A 23,690-nucleotide genomic window follows, 5' to 3' on the forward strand; every position below is an offset into this window, starting at 1 on the left:
TTTAAAAAAATGGAATAATATAATCGATTTATTATCAATCCCAATTTTGACCATGTCATTAGGCGGACATTTTTAAAACTTTTCAAAAATATAAAATACGGATAGTTGCATCCCTAGACCCGACACCCCCCTCACCCTGAGCACACATTTTTGGAACAGTAGCAGGGAAAAACTCCTCTTAACTGGAAGAAGCCTCAGGCAGAACCAGGCTCTGGTGGGCAGCCATCTGCCTTGACCATGGCGGGGGGGAGAGATGGAGAGAGGAAAGAGACACAGAGAGAGAGAGAGAGACACAAGCGTCAGCAAAATGAACAGAACAGGTGTTTTAAAATGACCTGATTCCAATGTTGTCTAGTATTCTACTAATAAAGTAAGTCTGAATTTGGCTTGGTGTGCAGACTCTACAAACTGTTTCAAATGTACAGAATATGAATGCGATATATGTATGTTATTTAGACAGATAATAGGTTATTAGTTTACCTGGTATCCTAGTCTCTTTGAGAAACCTTCACGGTTCTCTCTGCACTCTATTTATGTGATTATTGACCTTATTTATTGACTAGAGTTCAATAAAGGCGTGTAAGTCGCTCTGGACAAGAGCATTTGAATGCCTACATTGTAAATTGCATATTGTAACTGCTGCTGGAAAGCTTCTCAGATTGAAACCACTCCAGACAAATTAGTTACTGTAAAGGCAGAATGAAATCAATGTGTAAAGATGGGTGACGAAGCCAACAGGATGACAAATCGGATGTTAGCTTTGGGAACGTTGGAAATTAGATAAATCCTCATTATGTCAGCAACGAATGTGATCTAAATATGCTGCAGCTGTCAGAAACACTCTCTAAAGCCATTGTGATGTACCCTCCTAGGGATGAGCACAATGACATTCTGGCTGTGGCAGATTGGGGCAAAAAGTTGTCCTTCTATCAGCTTAGCGGAAAGCAGGTGAGTGACACAAGTCAATACACTACACGAAGGCCTACATAGGTTTGATTTGTAAAAAAAGAAGGGGACTTTTTCTTAACCACTTAAGCCCTATATAGGCTACTTCTTTGTACAACAAATAGCAAAAATTGCCGATCTACAAGCTCACAACATGCCGCGACAACGCGTTGTGAGCTTGTAGATATGCTGTTTTTTCTATTTTCTAATCAAAAAAAGACAAAAGGCTGGGAACGAGGCTAGGCTGCCGGGGTTAATGTGGTCAACATACATTTTTAATTAAATTGTTAAAATGTTATATTATCAAACATAAATATCAAACATATCAGACGTCTTCATTTCCCAAAAGGAAATGCATGTATTTAATTCAATCTTACCAGAAGCAGGGATAAAAATCTATCCCCACCGGCCATAAAATAGATTTTCTTTTTAAGTTGCTTGATATTATATTTGATTAGTTACTTGTTTCATTATGTTAATATTCTCTCTAATGTAATGATGCATCAAGGAGTCCTGTAAGTCCATGCATGAAATCCATGAAGTCTATGAATAAAATAATTAATAAAAAAATGAAGGTCTCCCCTTTCATTAGGACACCAGAAGCAGGGACGTGTGTTTTCAGTGAGTCTAACATGGAGTTTGAAGTTGAATGGGCGTAGATAGGAGGTGCTGTGTCTGATCAAATGAATATCACATATCTAAATATTGAATCAAGCAACTTAAAAACTGTCTGGGGTGCACACACAATCCAGAGTAGACGTGAAAATGACACCAGAAGTGTTTTTAAAGTGAAATTCACCATTAATGCATTTACAATATGTGACCACAATTGGTGTCTCTTAACTGTGAGTGTGGAGCTCTGCCACTATAAACAGCTTAAAGGGACCTGTTGATGACCACAGGAAGACGGGCCTCATCCTGAGGAGGGAATTAGTGATTGGTTAAATAATATATAATTTGCTCACTCCACTATAGCAACAAAGGAGCAATATCATTTAACAAGCCCTCTGTCCAAAACATAAGGTAGTTATAACACTTTACAGAACTTTAAGGTCTGTATTTCCAGTTATAATCAGGTTGTCAAGATTTATTGGAACCACAACCGTGCATTGGAAGTGATCGTGTTCAGTTTTTAATAATGGCGGCTCTCTCCCCCCTGTTACCCTTGGGCAATACCGTAATTACAGAAAAATATGCACCCTTCATTACTCTGCCATGAGACCTTAGGCTCATACATTGTCACCAGCCCATTTATCTGTTTAACTGAACATGCTGTTTTGATTACAGTGCTTAGAATAGTCCGTAATAAAAGAAAAGAGCTAGTCCAAACTAAGTATGGACTGTCAGGCGATTCTTTTCCAACGTAGAGGAGAAACAGATGCACCGAGTTGGGAAACTGATATGACGTTGCTCAAATGGACCTTGAATTCCAGTACAATACAGCCTACTTAGAAGTGGGAGACGGTTGCCTTTCTTTAATCTATCTTTTAGTCATAGGTTCAAAAGGATTGTTGAACGTGTTTTGGGACTTTGATGTGCATTAGGCTCAGATAGTGGAAAGTGCTGGACCAGACCCTTGGCCCATGAATAAGAGAAAGAAACTGATTGTTTTAACCACTTAAATCCTATATACTTTGTGTTCTTGTTTTTTGCCATTATTGATTGTTACGTTAGTTACGTGTAGAGAGACAGGAAACAGGGAGAGAGAATGGGGGAGTGACATGCAGCAAAGGTGGAACTGGGGACTCGCCATCAATCAGTGGTTAAAACTCGCCTTAACCACTTGGCTAGCAGCGAACCCCAAACCTATATACTTAGTTGACCGGAGTCCCCCAGGGCTCTATACTAGGCCCTGTCCTGTTTTTGCTCTACACTATGGTTTATTACTATGCTTATTACTGAGCTTACAGATCGGCTATTTCCACCAAATGTTACCCCACAGAATAGGGACGCTAGGGTTCATGTGGTTCTGTTAAATAGCCACTTTTCTTTGTGTCTACCAGATTTGGAAAGACAGGACTCTCGCCTACGACCCATGCTGCATTAGCTACTTCTCCAAGGGCGAGTACATCATCATGGGCGGGTCGGACCAAAAGGCCTCCCTCTACACAAAAGACGGGGTGCGGCTCGGTACCATCGGAGAACAGAACTCCTGGGTGTGGACGTGCCGCGTCAAGCCTGACTCCAACTATGTGGTCAGTCCCTTGTCTTTTGCAGACACAAAACATGTCCAGTAAAAAAGTTCTCTAATGCAAAACAGCCATGGAATGCAGACACGCAGTCAAATCCTCAGTGTTGATTTAAAGTCGCAATCCGTAACTTTCATCTCTTAGCCAGGATTCGAAAGGTGGGTTTCCTGGGAAGAGTGTTGAGACTTCTGCTGTTGAGCTAATACAGAAAGCCTGTTTGGGCAAAGGATTAATTGCGTTTTGAGCTTCATACAATACCACTTGTCAAATCAACCAGTAGTGGTTCTACCTGAGCACAGGATTTACCTTTCTCAATAGAACAGTAGACCATCTACAACCAGTCATACTCTGCCACAGTTGTTATCAAACTTTTTTGGCTTCAGTTCCCTGATTTCTGAATCTATGTCCCCCCCCCCCCCCCCCCTATTTTTTCCCACAGTAAAACATTTTTTTCCATTTTCCACTTTTTTCATAAACTTTGCTCTACCAAACAGGTCAAAATAATATTTTATTCACGAAAATACGTTATGGATTGCTGCTTTAACTCGTTTGGTTACATTTGTACACTCTTACAAATTGATAAATTAACACTGAGGAAAACACGGTGCACTTGCCATCAACAGTGCCTGTACAGTGCATGTATGTGTGTTTGTGTTTTCACCAATGAAGCTGCATAAATACAGCGTTATATTACTAGAGTGAAAAATATAATTTTCCCACACATGACTATAACACCTCTCTGAGTCTTCTCTTTTCACCGTATTTAACTGGAAGTGGCAAGGCGTAGGGGAGAGAATTGGTTGCTGGCTCTTTGCCTTGGTAGACAGGTCTCTCTAACAACAGGAACATTGTGTCACTCTAAGTCTTTTCTTAGAGGTGTTAATGGGATGCTCTCGCGTCTCGTCTCATGTCTAGGCGGTGGGCTGCCAAGATGGAACCATTGCTTTTTACCAAATTGTCTTCAGTACGGTTCATGGCCTGTACAAAGATCGCTATGCCTACAGAGACAGCATGACCGATGTCATTGTCCAGCACCTCATCACCGAACAAAAAGGTACACTGTGTTTCCCCCCCCCCGACTAGTTTTCAGGATTCAAGATTTTATTATTTCATCTCGTATACGAGTACGCAAGAGTACAATTCTTTGTGTTCAGTATAATAACAATAACAATAGCAAAATAAAGAATTAAGATAAGAACAGTAGTAAGTACCGTAGAAGGTGAAAAAAAGCAAAGTATGCCATACTTGTATGTACATTAAGGTACACATACAGTACTATGTACATTAATCACACTTTTGAGGTGCTTGAAGGTGCTGTGTGCATGGGTCCCACTTCTAAATATGATATTCCTAATGTATGTGTGCACTGTGCAGTTTGTGTAAGTCTCTATTTACATAATATGTGTGGGTGTGTATGTATGTGCATTTGTTTGTGAATGCAGTCTTAATATGCAAAGTGCAAAGAAAGCAAGGAACTGAGCAGTATATAGTAAACTAGACAGATGCTGCTAAATAAATACAGTATGTGTCTCTAAACCTATCCCAAAGTAACCTGATTAGGTTAGGCAGGGTGTACATTTTCAAATACTGTACATTCTACTATAATTATTTCCAATGCATTTTTTATTTATAAGAAAAATGAATTACAGCAAGGAGTGGCATTGGATTTTGAAGTCTCCCAATGGGCGTGTGGATATAATTGCTTCGCATGTGTGACCCTCGTCTACTCTCTCGCCTCCCTTTACCCCCAGTGAGGATCAAATGCCGCGAGCTGGTGAAGAAGATCGCCATCTACAGGAATCGTCTGGCCATCCAGCTACCAGAGAAGATCCTCATCTATGAGCTTTACTCGGATGACTCTTCAGACATGCACTATCGCATCAAGGAGAAGATCTGCAGGAAGTTTGAATGCAACCTTCTGGTGGTCTGCTCCCAGCATATCATTCTTTGTCAGGTAGAGTGACCAGGTTTGGCCCGGCATTGTCCCGGTATCAAGCTGGGTGTCCCGAATTCCGGCACATATCTCTAAAACACTACGGTTTCATATCTCTAAAACATTCCCGGTTTTTACGAATGTCAAATAATAACATTTGTTTTGAGTACTTAAAAAGATGTTTATCATGTTCTGTTGAAAGGTGCAGTCACTAGGTGTGCTAAGGAAATGTATTTTATTTTTAAAATCTATTTTTCAATTTCAATTTCTGCATTCAGCTAGCCAGGCTTTGACTAATTTGGTTAAAACGCGACTGCACAGGCGAGACGGAAGTGGAGGGGAGGTGGGCATTTGTTTTTGCTATTCCGATCTCGCACTTGTAAGTCGCGCTAGATAAGGGCATCTGCTAAATGCCGAAATTGAAAATGTTAATTGTAATTCTCTATCTATGACTATTAAAGCTGCACTATGTAGCTTTTTTTGGGGTGATTACAATGTTATTTTGTCCAAGTATATCCGAGTATGTTAATTCAATATAACATACAATTGGGGTGGTTGTATTTGGTCTCCCTGTTCTTCTATTAGAGGAGAGACATTTAGATCCTGTGTCTGATTTGACACCACTGGTTATGACAAGTGATACTGCCTGAAGGTGAAAATTCTGGCTCTTTTAACTCTGTGGTAAAACGTTCAGCACTTGTGGAGGAGACCCGGGTTCGAATTTGGGGTAGAACAGGAACGTTACAGAGGGTAGATTAGCTTTAAGCCTGATTTATACACCGCCGTACGATGGAGCATAAATTAAGCATAAGGGCACAGTCACACATCCACGTCAGAAGCGTCAGCGTTGATGGTGTTGAGTTGACGCGTGTCGTGTTTAATGTGTCTGAAGCATTGAGTTTAACATTGGGGAAGTTTGACTTGGAGTCAACCAATAGGGGGAAAAAATGCGTCATAGACCCCACTTGGCAGGCATTTAGCTTGTAGTTTTCTTTTGGTGGTCCAACCACTACGTAAGTCAAACAAACTACACACCAGAAAACCGTCGCTGGCCACAATCCACTAGACAACATGGGTGTGACGCCTCAGCATGCGTTGACTACTTACTACGCATTTGAAAATTGTGGGAACCAACATGTCTGTCTGAAGAGAGTAGGTCAGAAAGGGACAAGAGATAAGTCTGGCTTTTGTCTGCTGCAGTCTGGGAGGTACACGAAGAATCCTAAATGTTTTTTTGGAATAAAACCGTACTGGTTCACAACATCCCGGGGCTCTTTGAGACTCTCCTCAAAGTGTGTGGTTAAGTCTTCCTTTCTCTAGCTAAACTCCCCTGACCTGTTGTGACATTCTTGTCCTCAAACGTCTGGTTGACAGATAGCCCTAAAGAGGCCGTGGAGACATTTGCGTACTATTAACATGATGGACACAGAATGAATTAGCGGTTTGCCATGCACTGCGTCTCCAAACACCCCCAGAGAAAAAAGATTGCAGTGCGGAGCTGCCAGTTTCCCCAGATGTTTCTGCCTACACTGTAAAAGGCTCCAGCTGTGTGTGTGTGTGTGTGTGTGTGTGTGTGTGTGTGTGTGTGTGTGTGTGTGTGTGTGTGTGTGTGTGTGTGTGTGTGTGTGTGTGTGTGTGTGTGTGTGTGTGTGTGTGTGTGTGTGTGTGTGTGTGTGTGTGTGTGTGTGTGTGTGCACTCTCTCCAAACCTACCCCCCCCTTTCCATATCCTCTCAGACCGCATAACTGAGATAGGGAAGTGAGAGAGGAGGTCCACAGTTTTGCGTAACCACTGGTGGGTCCCCAGGGGGTTCTCTCTGCTTCTTGTCTCTGTGCGTCTGACAGAGGCTGCCGGCGGAGAAGGAACGTCCGTAACACAGAGGTTATTTCATCATTTTCAATCTGTCCGTGTGAGACGGAGGTGCTTCAGATCTCTGGCTAATATGCCTGTTAGCGGTCAACGCCTCAGACAAGCTTTTAGCCCATATATAAATGGGCTGTGAAAGTCTGCGTCAAATCAGCGTCTATCCTTGCAACGTTCTGCTCTGATGTTACGACACACTTTTGCAGCCTTTTTAAAGGGGAGAGCGGAACAATGTGGTTCTGATTTGTGGAACATTTACAAGTATATTTAAACAGGGACCGATGCCAGATTAACAGATTGTCAAACATGTGAAAGTACAATGATTCTGCCAAAACCATAGTGACAGAGTCCCCAGAGGGATGAATGAATGTTTCATGTGTGATTGGCAAGTGTGATTGTGGTCTGTCTGGTGTCTCCACTCTTAGACTGTAGGAGAAGAGGCTTCAGTGTCTGACCGATGACAGATTTTTGGGTCAGATATCAATCCTGATATTGGAGAGGCCTAACCACCGATTACTGATGTTTTGACTGATATTTTGTTTTAAAAAAAAGAAACTATAATAACATGCCCAAACTATGGCCACCAGGTTGAAAGTGGTTACAAATCGGAACACATCGGCTGCATATATTTGGTGATACCGACATCGTCATAAAAACTCAAATAATTACCGATACATCGGCCCCTCCGATCTATCGGTCAGGCCTTACTTAAGTGTTTGTCCTTCACCAGTGTGTCTGGTCTCACTGTACCGCTCTATAGGAGAAGAGGCTCCAGTGTCTGTCCTTCACCAGTGTCAAGGAGAAGGAATGGCTGATGGAGTCTCTGATTCGCTACATCAAAGTCATCGGTGGCCCACCGGGCAGGGAGGGCCTGCTGGTAGGCCTGAAGAGTGGGGCAGTGAGTATATTAATATATATTATTATTATTCTAAGCACAGCACCTTCAAGCACCTCGAAGATAAAGTGATGTTTTATTCGTCACATCACAGGTTCACAGGTATAAAAATAAAAAAAATGTGTATGTGTGTGTGTGTGTGCGTGCTCCATCATTTTGTAGTATTCCATGAGAAGAGAGAGGATAGTGGTAGAGTGAGAGCAAAGGGAAAGAGATAGAAACAGGATATGTAAAACAATAAATGTATGGATAAATATACATACGGTAGCGCATGTGATAACACAGGTATATATATATACATGAGGTTTTCACATCATGTGCAGGTATGTACATGTTCTTTTAGAAATATTAGCATCAAATGCAGGTGTACTGTTTACATGTTATTTAGAAACATTAGCATCATATGCAGGTGTGTGCATAATGTGCTGCCATGAGGCTGGGTAAAAAAATTAAATAAACCTCGTGTAACAAATGCAAATCTTGAGTTGAATCTAAGAATTCAGTTTCAAGTCACACAATGCATTCCTATCTGACTTTATTTGTCTTGTATCTTGTATCTTTTTACGTCTGATCCACAACACGTCCTTCATTGAGTCTCCTATTTTCACGAGTAATTTGTCCTGACTTTGTGTCACTATCGTTTCATTCTCCCTGGCAGATCTTGAAGATCTTTATTGATAACCCATTTGCCATCACTCTGCTGAAGTTGACCACATCGGTGCGCTGCCTGGACATGAGCGCCTCTCGGAATAAACTGGCCGTGGTGGACGAACACAACACCTGTCTGGTCTACGACATCAACACAAAAGAACTGCTCTTTCAGGTTAGCAAGCAGGGAGCAGAACTTCTATGGTCTACTTGTGTGTAGTGTAGGTTTTACAGGTGTGCTACTTAAAAGGTACAGTGGAATAAACTGACGTGGTTGCATTAGACAAGGCTAGGTGTTGGAATGCTTTATCATTGTAAAATAATGTGTCTACTGGGAACTTCACTTTGTAGCAATTACTTATTCATGTTCCCTATTTTCTAACAGGGAGAGAGCAGAGAGATTTGCACTGTCTTAATGCCTAAAGTGCCAAGTGTTGGAATTCAAAACACATTTCGGCTTTTAGCAAACGACAGGCTTTTTAAAGTTTTAAGGAAAGGATCGCAGTGGTGACAGTCACATCCTCTTGTTCTTCTTGTCCCCAGGAGCCCAATGCCAACAGTGTGGCTTGGAACACCCAGTGTGAGGACATGCTGTGCTTCTCAGGTAACGGCTACCTCAACATCAAGGCCAGTAACTTCCCCGTCCACCAGCAGAAGATGCAGGGTTTCGTGGTGGGTTACAACGGCTCCAAGATCTTCTGTCTCCATGTCTACTCCATGTCGGCTGTTGAGGTTCCTCAGGTAATTGACAGCACGTTGCCTTTCTGATTTGAAGACGGAACGCGTGCGATGGATTGGTTATTAAGGAAGATTATATTAACTAGACCAGTGCCTGTTGTGCGCCGGCCTACTCAGGAACTATTTTGTCACTTTTTTTTATTGACATTTAGTGTGGCAGTTATGCTGTCTTTCGTTTTGGCAATTATTACTACACAACGCACAGGACAGTACATAAAATAGATATAAAAATACTGGTCGTAACCTGTTTATCTACTGACCAGTTTATTTCAGCTTTGAGAATGTAGAGTTATCACTGTTGCTGACAGTCTTATTTCAAGGTTCTTTACTTTGTTACTTCTTGTGTACAGGCACATTAGAGTAAAATTAACTTCTGTTCTTTTGTTATGTTTTGTTCAGTCTGCTCCGATGTACCAATATCTTGAGAAGAAGATGTTTAAGGAGGCTTACCAGATCGCCTGTCTGGGTGTGACAGACAACGACTGGAGGGACCTCGCCACAGAGGCACTTGAGGGACTCGATTTTGACACCGCAAAGAAGGCCAGTTCTATTGAAGATCAGTGTGTGCAATTAACATCTCTTTCCCACCTTTATTTAACAGGAGTTAGTCTCTCAACCAGACAGCTCTTCCACAATCTTTGAATCCTACAGAGAGTCTGCAACTACAGTATGCCTTACAAAAGTTGTGACAGGAAGGTCTCATCTGTTTGTCATTTCCGTTACTGAAAATATATTTAAAATGCATTTTTGAATTTCCATCTCTGGTAAGCAGCAAGCTAGATAGGTTTGGACTAATTCGATTTACAATTAGGACTTATTTACGTGACTGCAAAGGTGAAATGGAAGCGAGGGGTACTGTACTGCGGTGGAACATCCGCTTTATTTTCTACTCATTTTCTATGTTTCCGATGTGAGGACTGTTAGGCGGAAACATTTGAAAACTGTGTGAGCCAACAGTCTGTCTTGAGAGACTATCCAGGAGTAGTTCCATTGTGATTCAGAGTCTATTTTAGTGGCCAAGATGGCAGCACATAAAAGAGAGGACAACATAAAACAGCAACATAAAAGTTCATGGAAAAATAAACTTCAAACAATAATCATATTACTGTAAGAAGTGATTTAGCAGCATTCAGAAGCAGGACATGAGAATTCAGTGGTCATGTAGTCCTTAATCCAGTTTTTAATACTCGATGCTTCTAAGATAATCTAATTTACTTAAACATGACAGGAGCTCACACCAAGACGAGGATGCACAAATAATTATGAACCAGATGAACAATTCAGTGAACATTCAGCGAAAATAGCTGATCTATAAGCAAGCATACAACGCGTTGCAACACTGCAAAGAGATTTGTGTAGAGGGAAAAAAGGAGGAGAACAAGTTTCAGACCTGTTGACCCCAGTCAACCAAGTATATACAGTAGGGTTTAAGCGAAGACGGTGCGGAAAGGACGGCTTCGAGAAATAAGTTACATAAATTAGGATTGAATACCAGCCCTGACAAAAAAAAGGATAGTCATTTTGTGTTATAAAACAAAATGTGGACGCCAGAGAGTTGGTCAGTAATAGGTTTAATTGTAAACATGCAAACACTTTTTGCCATTTTCCTGTCCATCACTAGATGGAGCAGCCTGATGTGAAATCTCCTTTCCCCCACTTTCAGTTGATCAGTAACCACTGTAAAAAAGAGCATTTCAAAACAAAAGACAAAAGAAGAGTTGAACCCAAACTACAATACTTTTCATGTTTTGTTTTTTTTGCATTTGCAGGCCTTCATTAGGGTTAGAGACCTGCGCTATCTGGAACTCATCAACAGCATCGAGGTAAAAGCTTGCCCCTCAGAAAGGAAAAACATAACGCATGCTCCATTGAATAAAGCCAGGTTCAAGATGATCTGTCTTGGAAAAAACGAGAACAGTAATCAGGGCAGAGCACAAAAAGATTTATTGGCAACCCCGTGCTGCTCGACCGTAACATTATCAAAGGGAAGCATGGACTTAAGAGCACATGGGGACTGGTCTGAACACACATACTGCAGCCCATTATACTTTTAATTACTGGACTTTTCCTCTGGCCCACCCTTCAAGGCTTGGAAAAAAAGTAAAGAGAGAACTGGTATCTGATTGACCTGCTCCTTAAAACACAAACACACACACACACACACACACACACACACACACACACACACACACACACACACACACACACACACACACACACACACACACACACACACACACACACACACACACACTCATTCATTCATTCATGGACCTCAGCACACATTCATACATTCTTCAGGGGGAGGGAAGTGTTTGCATGTGAACTAGGCTGAACCTCGGGGGAGGCCTCAATCATACATACAGTGGGAATATAAACGCATTCACGTGTTTTTATATTTTCATGGGGAATTCATTTTTTCTTGAGATAAGACTTGCCCCGAGCGAAAAGGAAAATGTGGTTCTTTGATAAAACTTTACCCCCGCTCCGTGATATGAGTTGATATGAAAAGAAAGGAGCATTGAATTCAACCAAAATTACTTTTGTTCTCAGGTTTTTCTTCCAACACAGTTATGTGTGGAATTAATGTTTTAGCGCAGGGTGATTCAGAGGTGAGGTGGACCTCACCCTGCAAGCCAATAATTTCCTGTGTGTGTGTGTGTGTGTGTGTGTGTGTGTGTGTGTGTGTGTGTGTGTGTGTGTGTGTGTGTGTGTGTGTGTGTGTGTGTGTGTGTGTGTGTGTGTGTGTGTGTGTGTGTGTGTGTGTGTGTGTGTGTGTGTGTGTGTGTGTGTGTGTGTGACTGCATGCCTGCGTACATGCGATACATTTTATCCACTGACTGCACACTCTGCCTGTGTGCCACATTTGACCGACTTGCAGGAGAGGAAGAAGCGAGGTGAGACCAACAATGAGCTGTTCCTGGCAGACGTCAACGCCTACCAGGGCAAGTTCCACGAGGCCGCCAAGCTCTATAAACGCACTGGCAGCCACCCCCGAGCCCTCAGCATGTACACCGACCTGCGCATGTTCGAATACGCCAAGGTGAGGCACATCGTAGATCCTTCAAACAAACACACACGTTTGTATTTCTATACCTGCGAGGACATCCGCATTTCGGGATGTTGATTTTATCCGTGCCAATTCTTTTTGCCATTTTTAGCCCTTAAGCCGAATGTGTCACACTGCGACACATGGTGAGCTTGTACAGCGGCTATGTCCGCTGCACGACAGCCGCATGTAATAAATATAGATCAGGCATAACCCTAACCTCTAAACCTAACCTCTAAATGCCTATAACCCTAACCTGAATATTTTCCTAATTGTAAACCTGACTCCCCCTGACTAACCATTTCCTTCACAATGCCTATTCTACTATATTTGTGGGGACATTTGGTACACGCACACGCACGCACGCAAGCACACACACAACAATGCAGACCTTCGCACAAAGAGACCTGGAAAGCATTGCACGTTCGAGGGGTGCTAAACATGTGTTTTACTTCACCGTGCACAAAGTTATGCCAAGATGAGGCCCTGTGCTCTATGTTCAAACAGAACTCCCCACCGCCTTCACTGTGCATCTTTCATCTCCTCATATATTCTAGAGAATCCCCATGTATATCACCTGATCAGCAGATCCACACACACACGTACACGTACTTACACACACACACACACACGCATGCACACCCCACATCACACACACACACACACACACACACACACACACACACACACACACACGCATGCATGTTTGTGCTCAAAATCATGCCATACAGATGCATGTCTGTTTACATGTAGAACCTTTTATTACACACAGAGTTAAACCTGATTTACACTTGTGTGTGTGTGTGTGTGTGTGTGTGTACTTGTGAACACTTGCAAGGGCCAAGGGTTGTGAGGGCCAGATGTCAGTAGAACTTGAGATATAGACATGGTGAGGACAAGTTTCCTGGTGCCCCCAAGAGAAATGGCTGTTTTATGGTTACAAAATATTTTTTGAGATAGGATTACTGTTATGAAAAGATCCAGGTTTTCACACATGGTTACCCACCGGTGTCACGCACCAAAAACAGCAGATCTACAAGCTAGATATGCTATTTTCTGTGTGTGACATGGCGTGGTGGAAGCAATTATAAATGAGGCATTACTATTTAGTAGTGTAAGAGAGCGATGGAGAGTGTCTGCTGTTCTTTGATGAGGAGGTCAGTCGGAGTTGAGGGAAGCTCGCGTTCGCTGTGTTTACGTGTGGGGCTCTCTTTGATCATGTTCACAGCGCTGGAGCAGATGACACAGTCAACTACTATGGCGTATGGACTTCCGTGCGTGCCGTGCGTGTGTGTGTTTGTGTGTGTTTGCATGCGACTCTGCGCATTTGATCTGGCCTGTATATTTATGTGGGTGTGTGTGTGGCCATCTGGCCCCAGAGGCAGTTTGTTTTAGGTAGGATGGACGCCGGGACAGGGAGTCGTGCTAGTTGGGCACTATTTGCCTGACTGTCTGAACATTGACCCAGATGGTTTTGTGTGTGAGGGTTAAATTCCCTAGGTCAGTGGTTCTCGAGGAGGACCTCTTCAATTTAGATGTATTTGGCATCTAAATTGGACCCCCATAAGATTAGATTGGTGTGAAATGTTTCAGAATTATTAAAATGTTTTGTAGTAGTGTAAGTATAGACCCCCTGGGGCACCCTGGTCAACACAATATAGGGTTTAAGTGGTTAATCGCTTAAACACTTTGTTGTTCAAAGAATGGTGAAAATAGTTGATCTACACGCTCACAATGTGTCCCGACACTTTGTGAGCTTGTAGATGTACTATTTTCTAAATCTTTGAAAAAAGGCTGATTTCTCCTATAATGACATGTCCAAAATAGGGATACCAGGGTTAAGGTGCTTAAAAGTCAGCATCCACTGCCTTCACATTGTCAAGTATTCTGCATTCAGTGTCAGTCAGCTCAGCTCTCTGGGTCGTGCACACAGAGTACCTGTCAGATTTTCAGCTCGCTGGTTTGTAATTGTTTACCCACATGTGCCAAATGCACGTCTTTTTTCTTAACATTGTGTGGTGCTTTGCATTTTTTTCTGATGGAATGCTGCCAGTTGGTGTCTGTTTTTTTTGGCCGGCGTCCAAACTTTCAAAGTTAAATTCTGTTAAACTTTTTGCAGAGCAGCGCTGCTCATCAGTAGGCTATTACTTGTACCTCCAGAACGAGAGACCATTCACAAAAGCGAAGGATGAGCGCTATAATGTCGCAGTCAGGCGAGAGGCTCATCACAGCTGCAACCCCCCAAATAACCAGAAGAAACCTGTGTGTTGACATGAACATCATTTATATGCAAATTAGCCATAGACATGGAGTGATTTGTTTCTGAATGTCTTGCATCATTTTATCAGGAGAGTCCTTGTAGCGGTTGCAGGGCAGAGACAGTGTGTCTCATGGCTTAGTGATTAGAGCTAATAGTAGAAGTTCATGACTTGGGTTTAAGATAGCGTTGCTGCCGGGCAGAAACCTTGTATCTCCATATTTCAACTTTTTATTTATTTATTAATTTTTTCTCCCCAAACTACTTTGTCGTAAAAAAGTGTGCGCAAAAGTAGCGGACATAGCCGACGTACAAGCTTGCAATGCGTCCCATTTATGACATGTGTTGAGCTGTAGATCTGAAAAAAAATCTTGTGGTAAAGTTTGGGCTGGGCCGCTGCCACCTAGGCTCAATGTAGCCTGCCATTGTGTCGCGAGTTCGACTTCCGATCCGATAAACACCCTCTTTGTACTTCATCAGCTTTCACTCTGTATGCCATCAGCTAGGTGTCTAATACCCGATCCCTGCATGTCACTCCCCATCTCTCTCCCCGTTTCCTGTCAGCCTACAGTCTGTCCTGTCATATAAAGGCATAAAAGCCACAAAAAAAAACCAAGTGGTAAAGTTTGTGGGTTTTATAAATATTGAATGAATGAAAAGTACTAACAAGAGCTTGTGGCTAAATAATAACATTGGATCCATTGGAACACCGGTTCTTTTTTCCATTTCCTGAAAAGTTGCTGTTTTTGGACATACAAGGTTTCCACCCGACAGCCACGACAGGCTTTATTTGTGTTTGGGGCTCACTTTGTCCTCATCATGTACTGTATCTGTGTGTCATTTTTATTAGCTTCAGGAAACACGAGGCAGCAGTAGATAAGAGATAGGAGGAGAGGCAGATAGGAGAAGCTGGTTGACTTAAATTAGATATTCTAAATGTTTTTTTTTAAGGAGTTGTGGTTCTTTTAGGCCAGGGGGGGTTTTCAACTGGTGGTCCGTGGACTGATGTAGAAAAGCGACGTTTTTTTTTGTATCGACCTCTAGTTGAGAAACAGTGCACTAAATGACCTGGTGACGTATGATCACACGTCAATGTTGTCAGTTACTGGGAAGTCGGATGTCAAGAACTTCCACAGAAAAGGGAAAGTGAAGAGGGAAAGTGTACCGGATTGCCTGGTTGAGTCACCATTATTAGGAAATATAGTCACCATATAATCAATCGCATGTGTCTGCTCGTTGCAATGAATCAGTTAACATGAGTTTTATATGGAAGGTTAAGAGAACAGAATAAGGGCAACAATGCGAAAGGAATAAATCAGTGGTTCTCAATCTTTTTTTAGCTCTAGACCACTAGCATATCTCAGTTAAATGATGACTGTTAAGGGCTTGATTTAATTTACCTCGAATTAACAAATAAAATTAAGCCCTTAACAGTCATTATTTAATTTCATGCTGTTCCCTCCACACCACGCCCATATCCCCCCTCCCAACACAACAGTGGTCCCCAGGTTGATTCTTAGTCAGGGTGGTGGTCCCTGGTTTATAATCAGTTGAAAACCCCTGTTTTAGGCAAATATAGGTGGTAATGCTACACATTCTACATTATCTACATACTGTATACACATACCTGTATATCATCGCTGTCGGGCATAAACCTTGTGTGTCCAAAACCGTTACTTTTCAGGAAATTTACCTTTTGTTCGGAAGCTCTTGTTAATACTTTTCATTGGTTAAATATGTATAAAACCCACAGACACACTTAACCACTTTCAACCTTGCGTCCCTATTTTCGGCATGCATCATTACAGGCAAAATCTTTCAAAAAATGTTTGTAGATTAGCTATTTTTGGCAGCTGGCGCTGCCCCTAAACGCTGTCGTACTGCAGCGCTACCCGCAATACATTATGCCGACTCCCTTATTTGTGCCTGGAGGTGTGGCTGATGTTGCGCTATCCCTAAAATTGCTATTGTGCGCACATATGGGAAAGCGCATAGCGGGTCCTCAGACCACCCGCTATGCCAAATCCGTTTGGTAGAGCGCGCCTGCAATGGAAATGTTGGGACTCGGGCCGGGCACACATTGGGCATGCATGCAAGATGCCAGAGCCGATCTGAAAGACTCATATTTCACTCACAATTTACGTGCCATTTTAAAGACATTATTCCTTCATTAAACCTATGAAATAAAAAGTTGACCACACTGTCTTCTTGCCTAGAAATGCGGTCATGGAGTGTTTTCTCTCTTCAATATGCAAGAGTCACACAACATTCAGAAGTAATTTTCAACGAATCTCTGTGATTCTAATTTTTTTTTGTTAGTCTATTCAAAGACAATGATTTATTCGCTCCAAATCACACACTTCAGTGTGATTAATCCATTGCGCAGGAAATCAAGAACGGATTACAATAATTTAGCATTCTCTACAATCAGTAAGATGTGGGTGATACTTATGTGTATCAAATATGGCTTTATTCAAAGGCAATCAAAGGCTAGAGCGTATGATGCAAACTTCGGGATTTGTCCGACATTACATAGGTGCCACAATGCAGAGTTGAACACTTCTGAATTAAGTGATTGTGAATGTGATTACAATTTTACTGTAATCCACAAAAGTGTGACTGTCAATTCGCTTTGACAGTAAGTTGTGTTTTTATCATCAGATGCCAGTTAAGCTTATCAAAGACAAATCAATTTTAATCTGATCTGTGTTTTCTATAACCACACCAGACCATTCAGTTGTATTAATCCAGAACAGAAGTGATTGCTGTAATTTAAAGTTCTCTATCAGCAATGTATGAGTGATAATTCTGTGTATCAAATATGATTTTATTCCAAGGCAATCGACGGCGGACTGCCTCTTCGCTCTTCCATGGGCAGAGAGGGAGAGAGCGTCTGATAGCACTGGGCATAAGGCATAGCGCAGCCGGCTCTTAAAGGCAATGGCACCTGGCATGCTAATTGGTTTTATTAATGTAGCGCCCAAACCACTATACATAATGTAAGGGGTAGCGCAGGTGTTTTAGGGATAAGGCTGGTGGCGGAATTGATTGATTGATTGATTGATGTACTTTTATTTAGTAAGACATGAGAATCACAGTACATGGAAGTACAAAATTCACAATACAAGGTCTACTAAACTGGAAGACTCAGTTAAGCACGCAGCTTGTTTAAGATGAGAACCCCATGCACACAAATCATGATGAGACAGACAGATATACATGTCACAGGTAGATTGGCATTCCAGGTAGATTGGAAGTGGAGCGCTTGTTTTTAGGCTCGGGGCGGGGCTGCGATGCGAGAATAGCGACGACGACAACATGGACATACCAGCCTCAGTGGCGCACTTTGATAATCATTGGACTCCCCATCCACTAACACCGGGAGTCTGGGTTTGACTCCCGCTCGGGACATTACTTTTTCAAACAACCGCGGACTATTTTTTTTCGCCGATAAAGTATAGTTTTGGACCATGCCGGAGGCGCTCCGACTAAGGAGACCTTGAGGCCAAGGAGTCGCGCCCGAGCGCCTCCAGGCGCGAGTGCCCGTGACGACCGGCCGATGGTCTCCTAGTCGACTAAGCGCCGTCCGAGTTATGTACCGATAGGCACAGAATAGTAAATGATGTTGTGGGGACTGCGTTTGCCCCGCTATGGTTTGCCCCAACTGCCACTCACTGCACTAACATAGCCCGCCAGCCCCGCCTCCTCAGTCTCGCCCCCTTGTTCGCGGGTGTGCGCGCGCGCGCGTGCATGTGCGCGTATGCGTGTGTGCGTGCTCGTTTGTGTGCGTGTGCATGCGTGCGTGTGTGGTGTGGGACTCATGTGTGGCTTGCATTGCCCTCTGGCGTTGGTTCTACAGAATTGCCTGGGGGGCGGACGGGCGGTGAAAACAAGCACTTATTTTCCATTCTACCTGGAATGCCAATCTACCTGTAACATACACACTACTATACAGAATGTCATACAATCAGCTTTCAGGTTACTGGTATGAAGAGAGAAAAAATATAGATAGCAACTCGGCCACTCGGCCACGGGAACACCTCTTGCGCAATGCGCAAAATAGGGCCTGTGGTGTACAGGAAAAAAAGGAGCAGAGCTACAGTAGTATACAGCCCTGGGTAGGGATGGGCAATATTATCGATATCACGATATATCGCGATATTTTATTTCGCGATACTGTATCGATACTCCAGTATCAATATCGCGATAAAAAAAAAATGAAAAAAAAAAAGTTTTTTTCTTTTTTTTTTTTTTTTGCTTTTTCAGATACAGGCTTTATGAAAAACATTCAAAGAACCTATCACAGATCTGCAGCTACTCAATATGTAGTGTATATATAAACAATATGTAGTTGTGATATATGCATATATCGCAATATATCGCATTATATCGCAATATATCACAATATATCGCAATATATCGCAATATATCGCAATATATCGCAATATATCCCAATATCGTGATACGACCCAAGTATCGTGATGCATATCGCAATATAATCGTATCGTGACCCAAGTATCGTGATACGTATCGTATCGTGAGATTGTTGCCAATACCCATCCCTAGCCCTGGGGGACCCTGGTCAACTAAGTATATTGGTTTTAAATGCTTAACATGTTGACGGCACTCTCTCACTTCTTGTAGGAGTTCATAGGAGCGACGGACCCGAAGAATTCTAAGATACTGATGACCAAACAGGCGGACTGGGCTAAGAACAGCAAGGAGCCACGGGCCGCAGCAGAGATGTACCTGTCTGCAGGCGAACACCTCAAAGCCATAGACATTATTGGAGAGCACGGCTGGGCCGACATGTGCGTGGTAATTCTCTGTGTTTACCAGATCAACCCTAGCGTATTCTGAGGGTGAACATTCAGCTAAAATAGCTGATGTAGTTAGTTTATTGCTGTTGTTGTAGTCACATGCAATTTTAAGATAGGGTAATGAGTGTTTATTTAGAACAGTGATTAAACAGTTGACCAGGACTATGTTTGAGGTGTTCCGATCTCCGATATTTCAATCAGAAGCTGGTATTTTCTGTGGACACGGTATAAGCTATTCACCTGTTTCCTAGGCTGTGTGTTTTCCACTTCCTGTCGATTTCATTGGATATCATTGGTCATGTGACCAGTTTCATTGAATTTCATTGGATCAAATCGACAGGAAGTGGAAAACACACAGCCTAGGAAACAGGTGAATACTAATGTTTATGGATGGGATTATTAGATTTGTCTTCTTGGACAAGACTTTGCCAATTTCAGACACAAGATATCCAAGATTTTTGATGTCATTAGGTGCAGTGATTCTCAAAGTGGGGTATGGGGTCCATGGGAATGGTTCAGTTTAGCTCATATTTAATTCGCTAGAAGGTAATGCAAAGAGACAATATGTTTCATTATTACAATCTGTAGCCAGTTCTGTAGAGATATGATAAATTATACCAAACAATAAATATCACATCCCAGGGAGTCGGGGACAAGATTTTCATTAAACGTGGCTCAATGTGTTTGTATCTGGGGCACCTGTGACATGAAAAAGCCTGACAACTCATTACCTAGAGACATTGTTTTTCAGTGACAGTGACTTGGTACATCCCATGACACTAGCCAGGGGGATTTTTACAAGAATGCAAGCAAATGTTTGTGTTCTGTTTAAACTTTAATAACCAAAATAGTATTCTTTTACAATAGCAAAAACACATCATCAAACTTTCTCATGTCTCAAACTTTTTCATGTCAGGTACTCCAGATTGAGATGTATTTGGCTGCGTATCTCCATACGAGATATGTTGTGTTAAAATCCACATTTGACCTTTAAAAAAAAAGAAAATATGGCAAATCTACAAGCTCACAACGTGTCAAGACAAGCTTGTACAGTAGATGGGCTATTTTCAAATAGGTGATGTGTATAGGGTTAAAGTGATTAAACAGATTTAGATGCTATAGTAACTAATTTTGCTGGGGACCCCCTGGAACCCCCCCAAGGACCCCTGGGGGTCCCCAGACCTCACTTTGAGAACCACTGTCGTAAAAGTCAAACTGTCCTGAAATCACTGTCAGTGGGGGTGGGGGGGTTCCACGTTCCGAGGTTTGTTTGGGTTTGTAGCTCCAGAATACAACCGCTTAAGCTCATGAATATGGATAGAAATGTCATAAGGTTATAAGAATAGCTCTCATCAAATCTAATGCTAATGCCATGTATTCATAGCTCTACACAGATCCGGCCTCAGGGTATTAGACACCTAGCTGATGGTATACAGAGTGAAAGCTGATGAAGTACAAAGAGGGTGTTTACCGGAAAACATCAGTTCATCAGTTCTCTCTCACACACACACACGCACACGCACGCACACACACACACATTTGTATTACCATACTTGTGAGGACATCAACATTTTAGGCCGGCAATTTTATAAATGCCATTGGTACCTTTTTTTCCTGGCCATTTTTACATCAAAAATCAACAAGCTCTATTCTACAAGGCTATTTTCAGTGTTTGACACTGGCATTCAACTAAGTATAACTCAGGCATAACTCTAATCCCAACTTCTAACCCCAACCTGAATCTTTTCCTAATTTTAAGCCTCCCCAAATATTTTTTTTTCCTTTTCTAATGAGGACCAGGAAAAGTATCCTTAGGCTACAATGTCTATTTCTCTAACTCTACTATACTTGTGTGGACATTTGGCCCTCACAAGTATAGTAATACACACACACACACACACACACACACACACACACACACACACACACACACACACACACACACACACTATTGTGAGTCATGGGAAAGGGGGCTGCCTGCCAGTGTGTGTAGCTGGGAAGCTGGCAGACAGATATGGCTGTGTCCCGGGCCTGTCGTATCACAACTCCCTACAGACTCCCATCTGACCCAGTGTCTGCTAACTGTCACTCACAGTCTGCACTGACCTAGAGCAGCGGGGTTAACACTGGTTGGGGCCAACACTCTGGAAAGTAACTAAGTACATTTACTCGAGTTACAAGTACCGTACTCTTAAGGCCAGTCCACACCAATGCAACTCCTTGCAACTGCAACTCCTTGCAACTACTTGCAACCATTTTCCCCAAATGGCACCAGTCTGCAACTGGTCAGTCCAGACCGCTGCAACGGTCTCTAAAAGGAGTTGCATTGGTGTGGACTGGCCTTTTAAAGTGCAATTTTGGGGTGCTTTTGATTTACTTGTAGTCCAATACTTTATGCTTCTACTCCAGAGGCAAATATTGTACTATTTACTCTGCTGCAATTATATGAAAACTTTAGTTACTAGTTATTTTGCAGATTTATATGAGTAATAATCAATCAAATTTCCATATTAATCAAAAATCTTAAAGTAGACGATCTACAAGCTACATGCCAACTACTTAAGCTTGTCGATTCAAATAAGTATAAAACAGGGCTTAAGTGGTTAATGATCCAAAATTATAGTCCAATGACGTATTACAGTATGATTCTGAAATGGGCGTTCTGCTATAATATGCTTATAGCACTTTTGGTGCTATAAGTATATTTTGATGCCAATACTTTTGTACTTTTACTCAAGTAAAATGTTTGATACCGGACTTTTGCTTGTAACAGAGAATTTCTACATTGTGGTATTGCTACTTTTACTTAAGTAAAAAAAAAAACTAATCTGAGTACTTCTTCCACCGTTGAGTTTTAGTATTGTTGTCAGGCTTCATCTGCTCTGACTGCTGGCACTGACTGGGCTGGAATGATGTTGCATTTCTTCTGTCAGAACAGAATAGAACAGAACAGAAGACAATAGGGATGCAACAGTTCATCCAACTAATCCATTTAATTGATTATTAAAACAAGATTTGATAATTCATCATTTAATAAAGGAATCGATTAATAATGTTAACGTTAACCCTGTGTTGGGCATGTCATTATGGGCAAAACGTTTTAAAAATGTTGTAAGCTTGTAGATCTGCTATTTTCATGTTTATATATAGCACTTAACTCATATAGTGCCAATGACGTCTTTTGACGGCCGTTTTCAGTGTGCCATTAGTGCCAATGACGTCTTTTGACGTCACCTAAAAAAAAAGGTGGTTATTTTTTTTTCTTTTTAATCTCAAAGGAACTAGGAGAAAACGATTTTCAAAAAGTTAATTCTCCATCCACTTCAATGTTAAAATGTAAACAGAGATTTTTTTTTTCTCCGTTTGATCCATAATGCCTTTGGCATATGGATCAACAAGCTTGAAATAAGCCTGGCAGTGAATGAGTTAAGTCGATGCATTGAAAACACACTTCTCGATTATTCAATTAATCGGAAAATATATTGATAATATAATTGCTTAAAAGAATAGCGATAGTTGCAGCCCTAACACGACACAAATTGTGAAAAGTAGCCCGTGAAAAGATGTGTGGTCACTGGTCAAGGTGTCGTCAAAAAAAGTCAAATAATCAGTCTGGACGATATATCAGTCTGGCTGATATCTGGGGTTGGCTCTGATTGCACTGCAGTGGTGGAAAAAGTACTTCATTGTTTTACTTAAGTAAAAGTATCAATACTGCAATGTAGAACTACTCTGTTACAAGTAAAAGTCTTGTTATCAATTTTTTTTTAATTGAGTAAAAGTACAAAAGTATTGGCATCAAAATATACTTAAAGGGATAGTTCACCCAAACAATCACTTTTTTTTCTATCGATTAGTCACCCCATGGAGACTTGAATTCATGGATATTTTTTGTCGTTTTTTGTCGCATTCCTAAGCCAATAATTTGATGACCAGCGGACCGGCAGGCAGCGGTTCCGGTAGAAGTTACAAAGGAGACTCTTTGTGTCTCCTACCGGAACCGCTGCCGTTCATCAAATTATTGGCTTAGGAATGCGACAAAAACAAAAGAATATCCATGAATTCTCCATGGGGTGACTAATCGATAGAAATTTTTGGGGTGAATTATCCCTTTAAAGTACCAAAAGTACTCATTATGCAGAATGTCCTGTTTTCACAAGGTATCATTATGTATAAAATGTATCAAAATATTTAGAAAACAGCAGATCTACAAGCTCACATGTGAGCTTGTAGATCGGCTATTTTCAAATAGCCAAAGTTTAAATAGGGCTGAAGTGGTTAATGTATCTACAAATCTACAAAGTAGCTTGTGACTAAAGTTTTCAAATAATTGTAGTGGAGTATAAGTATAAC

The 23,690-nt window shown here is 41.7% G+C and overlaps 1 protein-coding gene across 1 annotated transcript in view; it reads left to right on the top strand.

Moving 5' to 3' along the window:
• Positions 1-23,690, top strand: part of ift122 (intraflagellar transport 122 homolog (Chlamydomonas)) — a 49,766-nt gene that overhangs the window by 5,745 nt on the left and 20,331 nt on the right. Inside the window, exons 8-18 of the mRNA XM_080444951.1 lie at positions 873-948; positions 2,949-3,140; positions 4,050-4,188; positions 4,886-5,088; positions 7,691-7,828; positions 8,484-8,648; positions 9,017-9,214; positions 9,611-9,751; positions 10,981-11,034; positions 12,093-12,254; positions 19,162-19,328. Of these exons, the coding sequence (XP_080301077.1) occupies positions 873-948; positions 2,949-3,140; positions 4,050-4,188; positions 4,886-5,088; positions 7,691-7,828; positions 8,484-8,648; positions 9,017-9,214; positions 9,611-9,751; positions 10,981-11,034; positions 12,093-12,254; positions 19,162-19,328 (1,635 nt within the window). The remainder of the gene's footprint in view (positions 1-872; positions 949-2,948; positions 3,141-4,049; positions 4,189-4,885; positions 5,089-7,690; positions 7,829-8,483; positions 8,649-9,016; positions 9,215-9,610; positions 9,752-10,980; positions 11,035-12,092; positions 12,255-19,161; positions 19,329-23,690) is intronic.

The sequence above is a fragment of the Gymnoscopelus braueri genome (assembly GCF_963280865.1).
Source record: "Gymnoscopelus braueri genome assembly, chromosome: 12".
Taxonomy (NCBI): Eukaryota; Metazoa; Chordata; class Actinopteri; order Myctophiformes; family Myctophidae; genus Gymnoscopelus; species Gymnoscopelus braueri.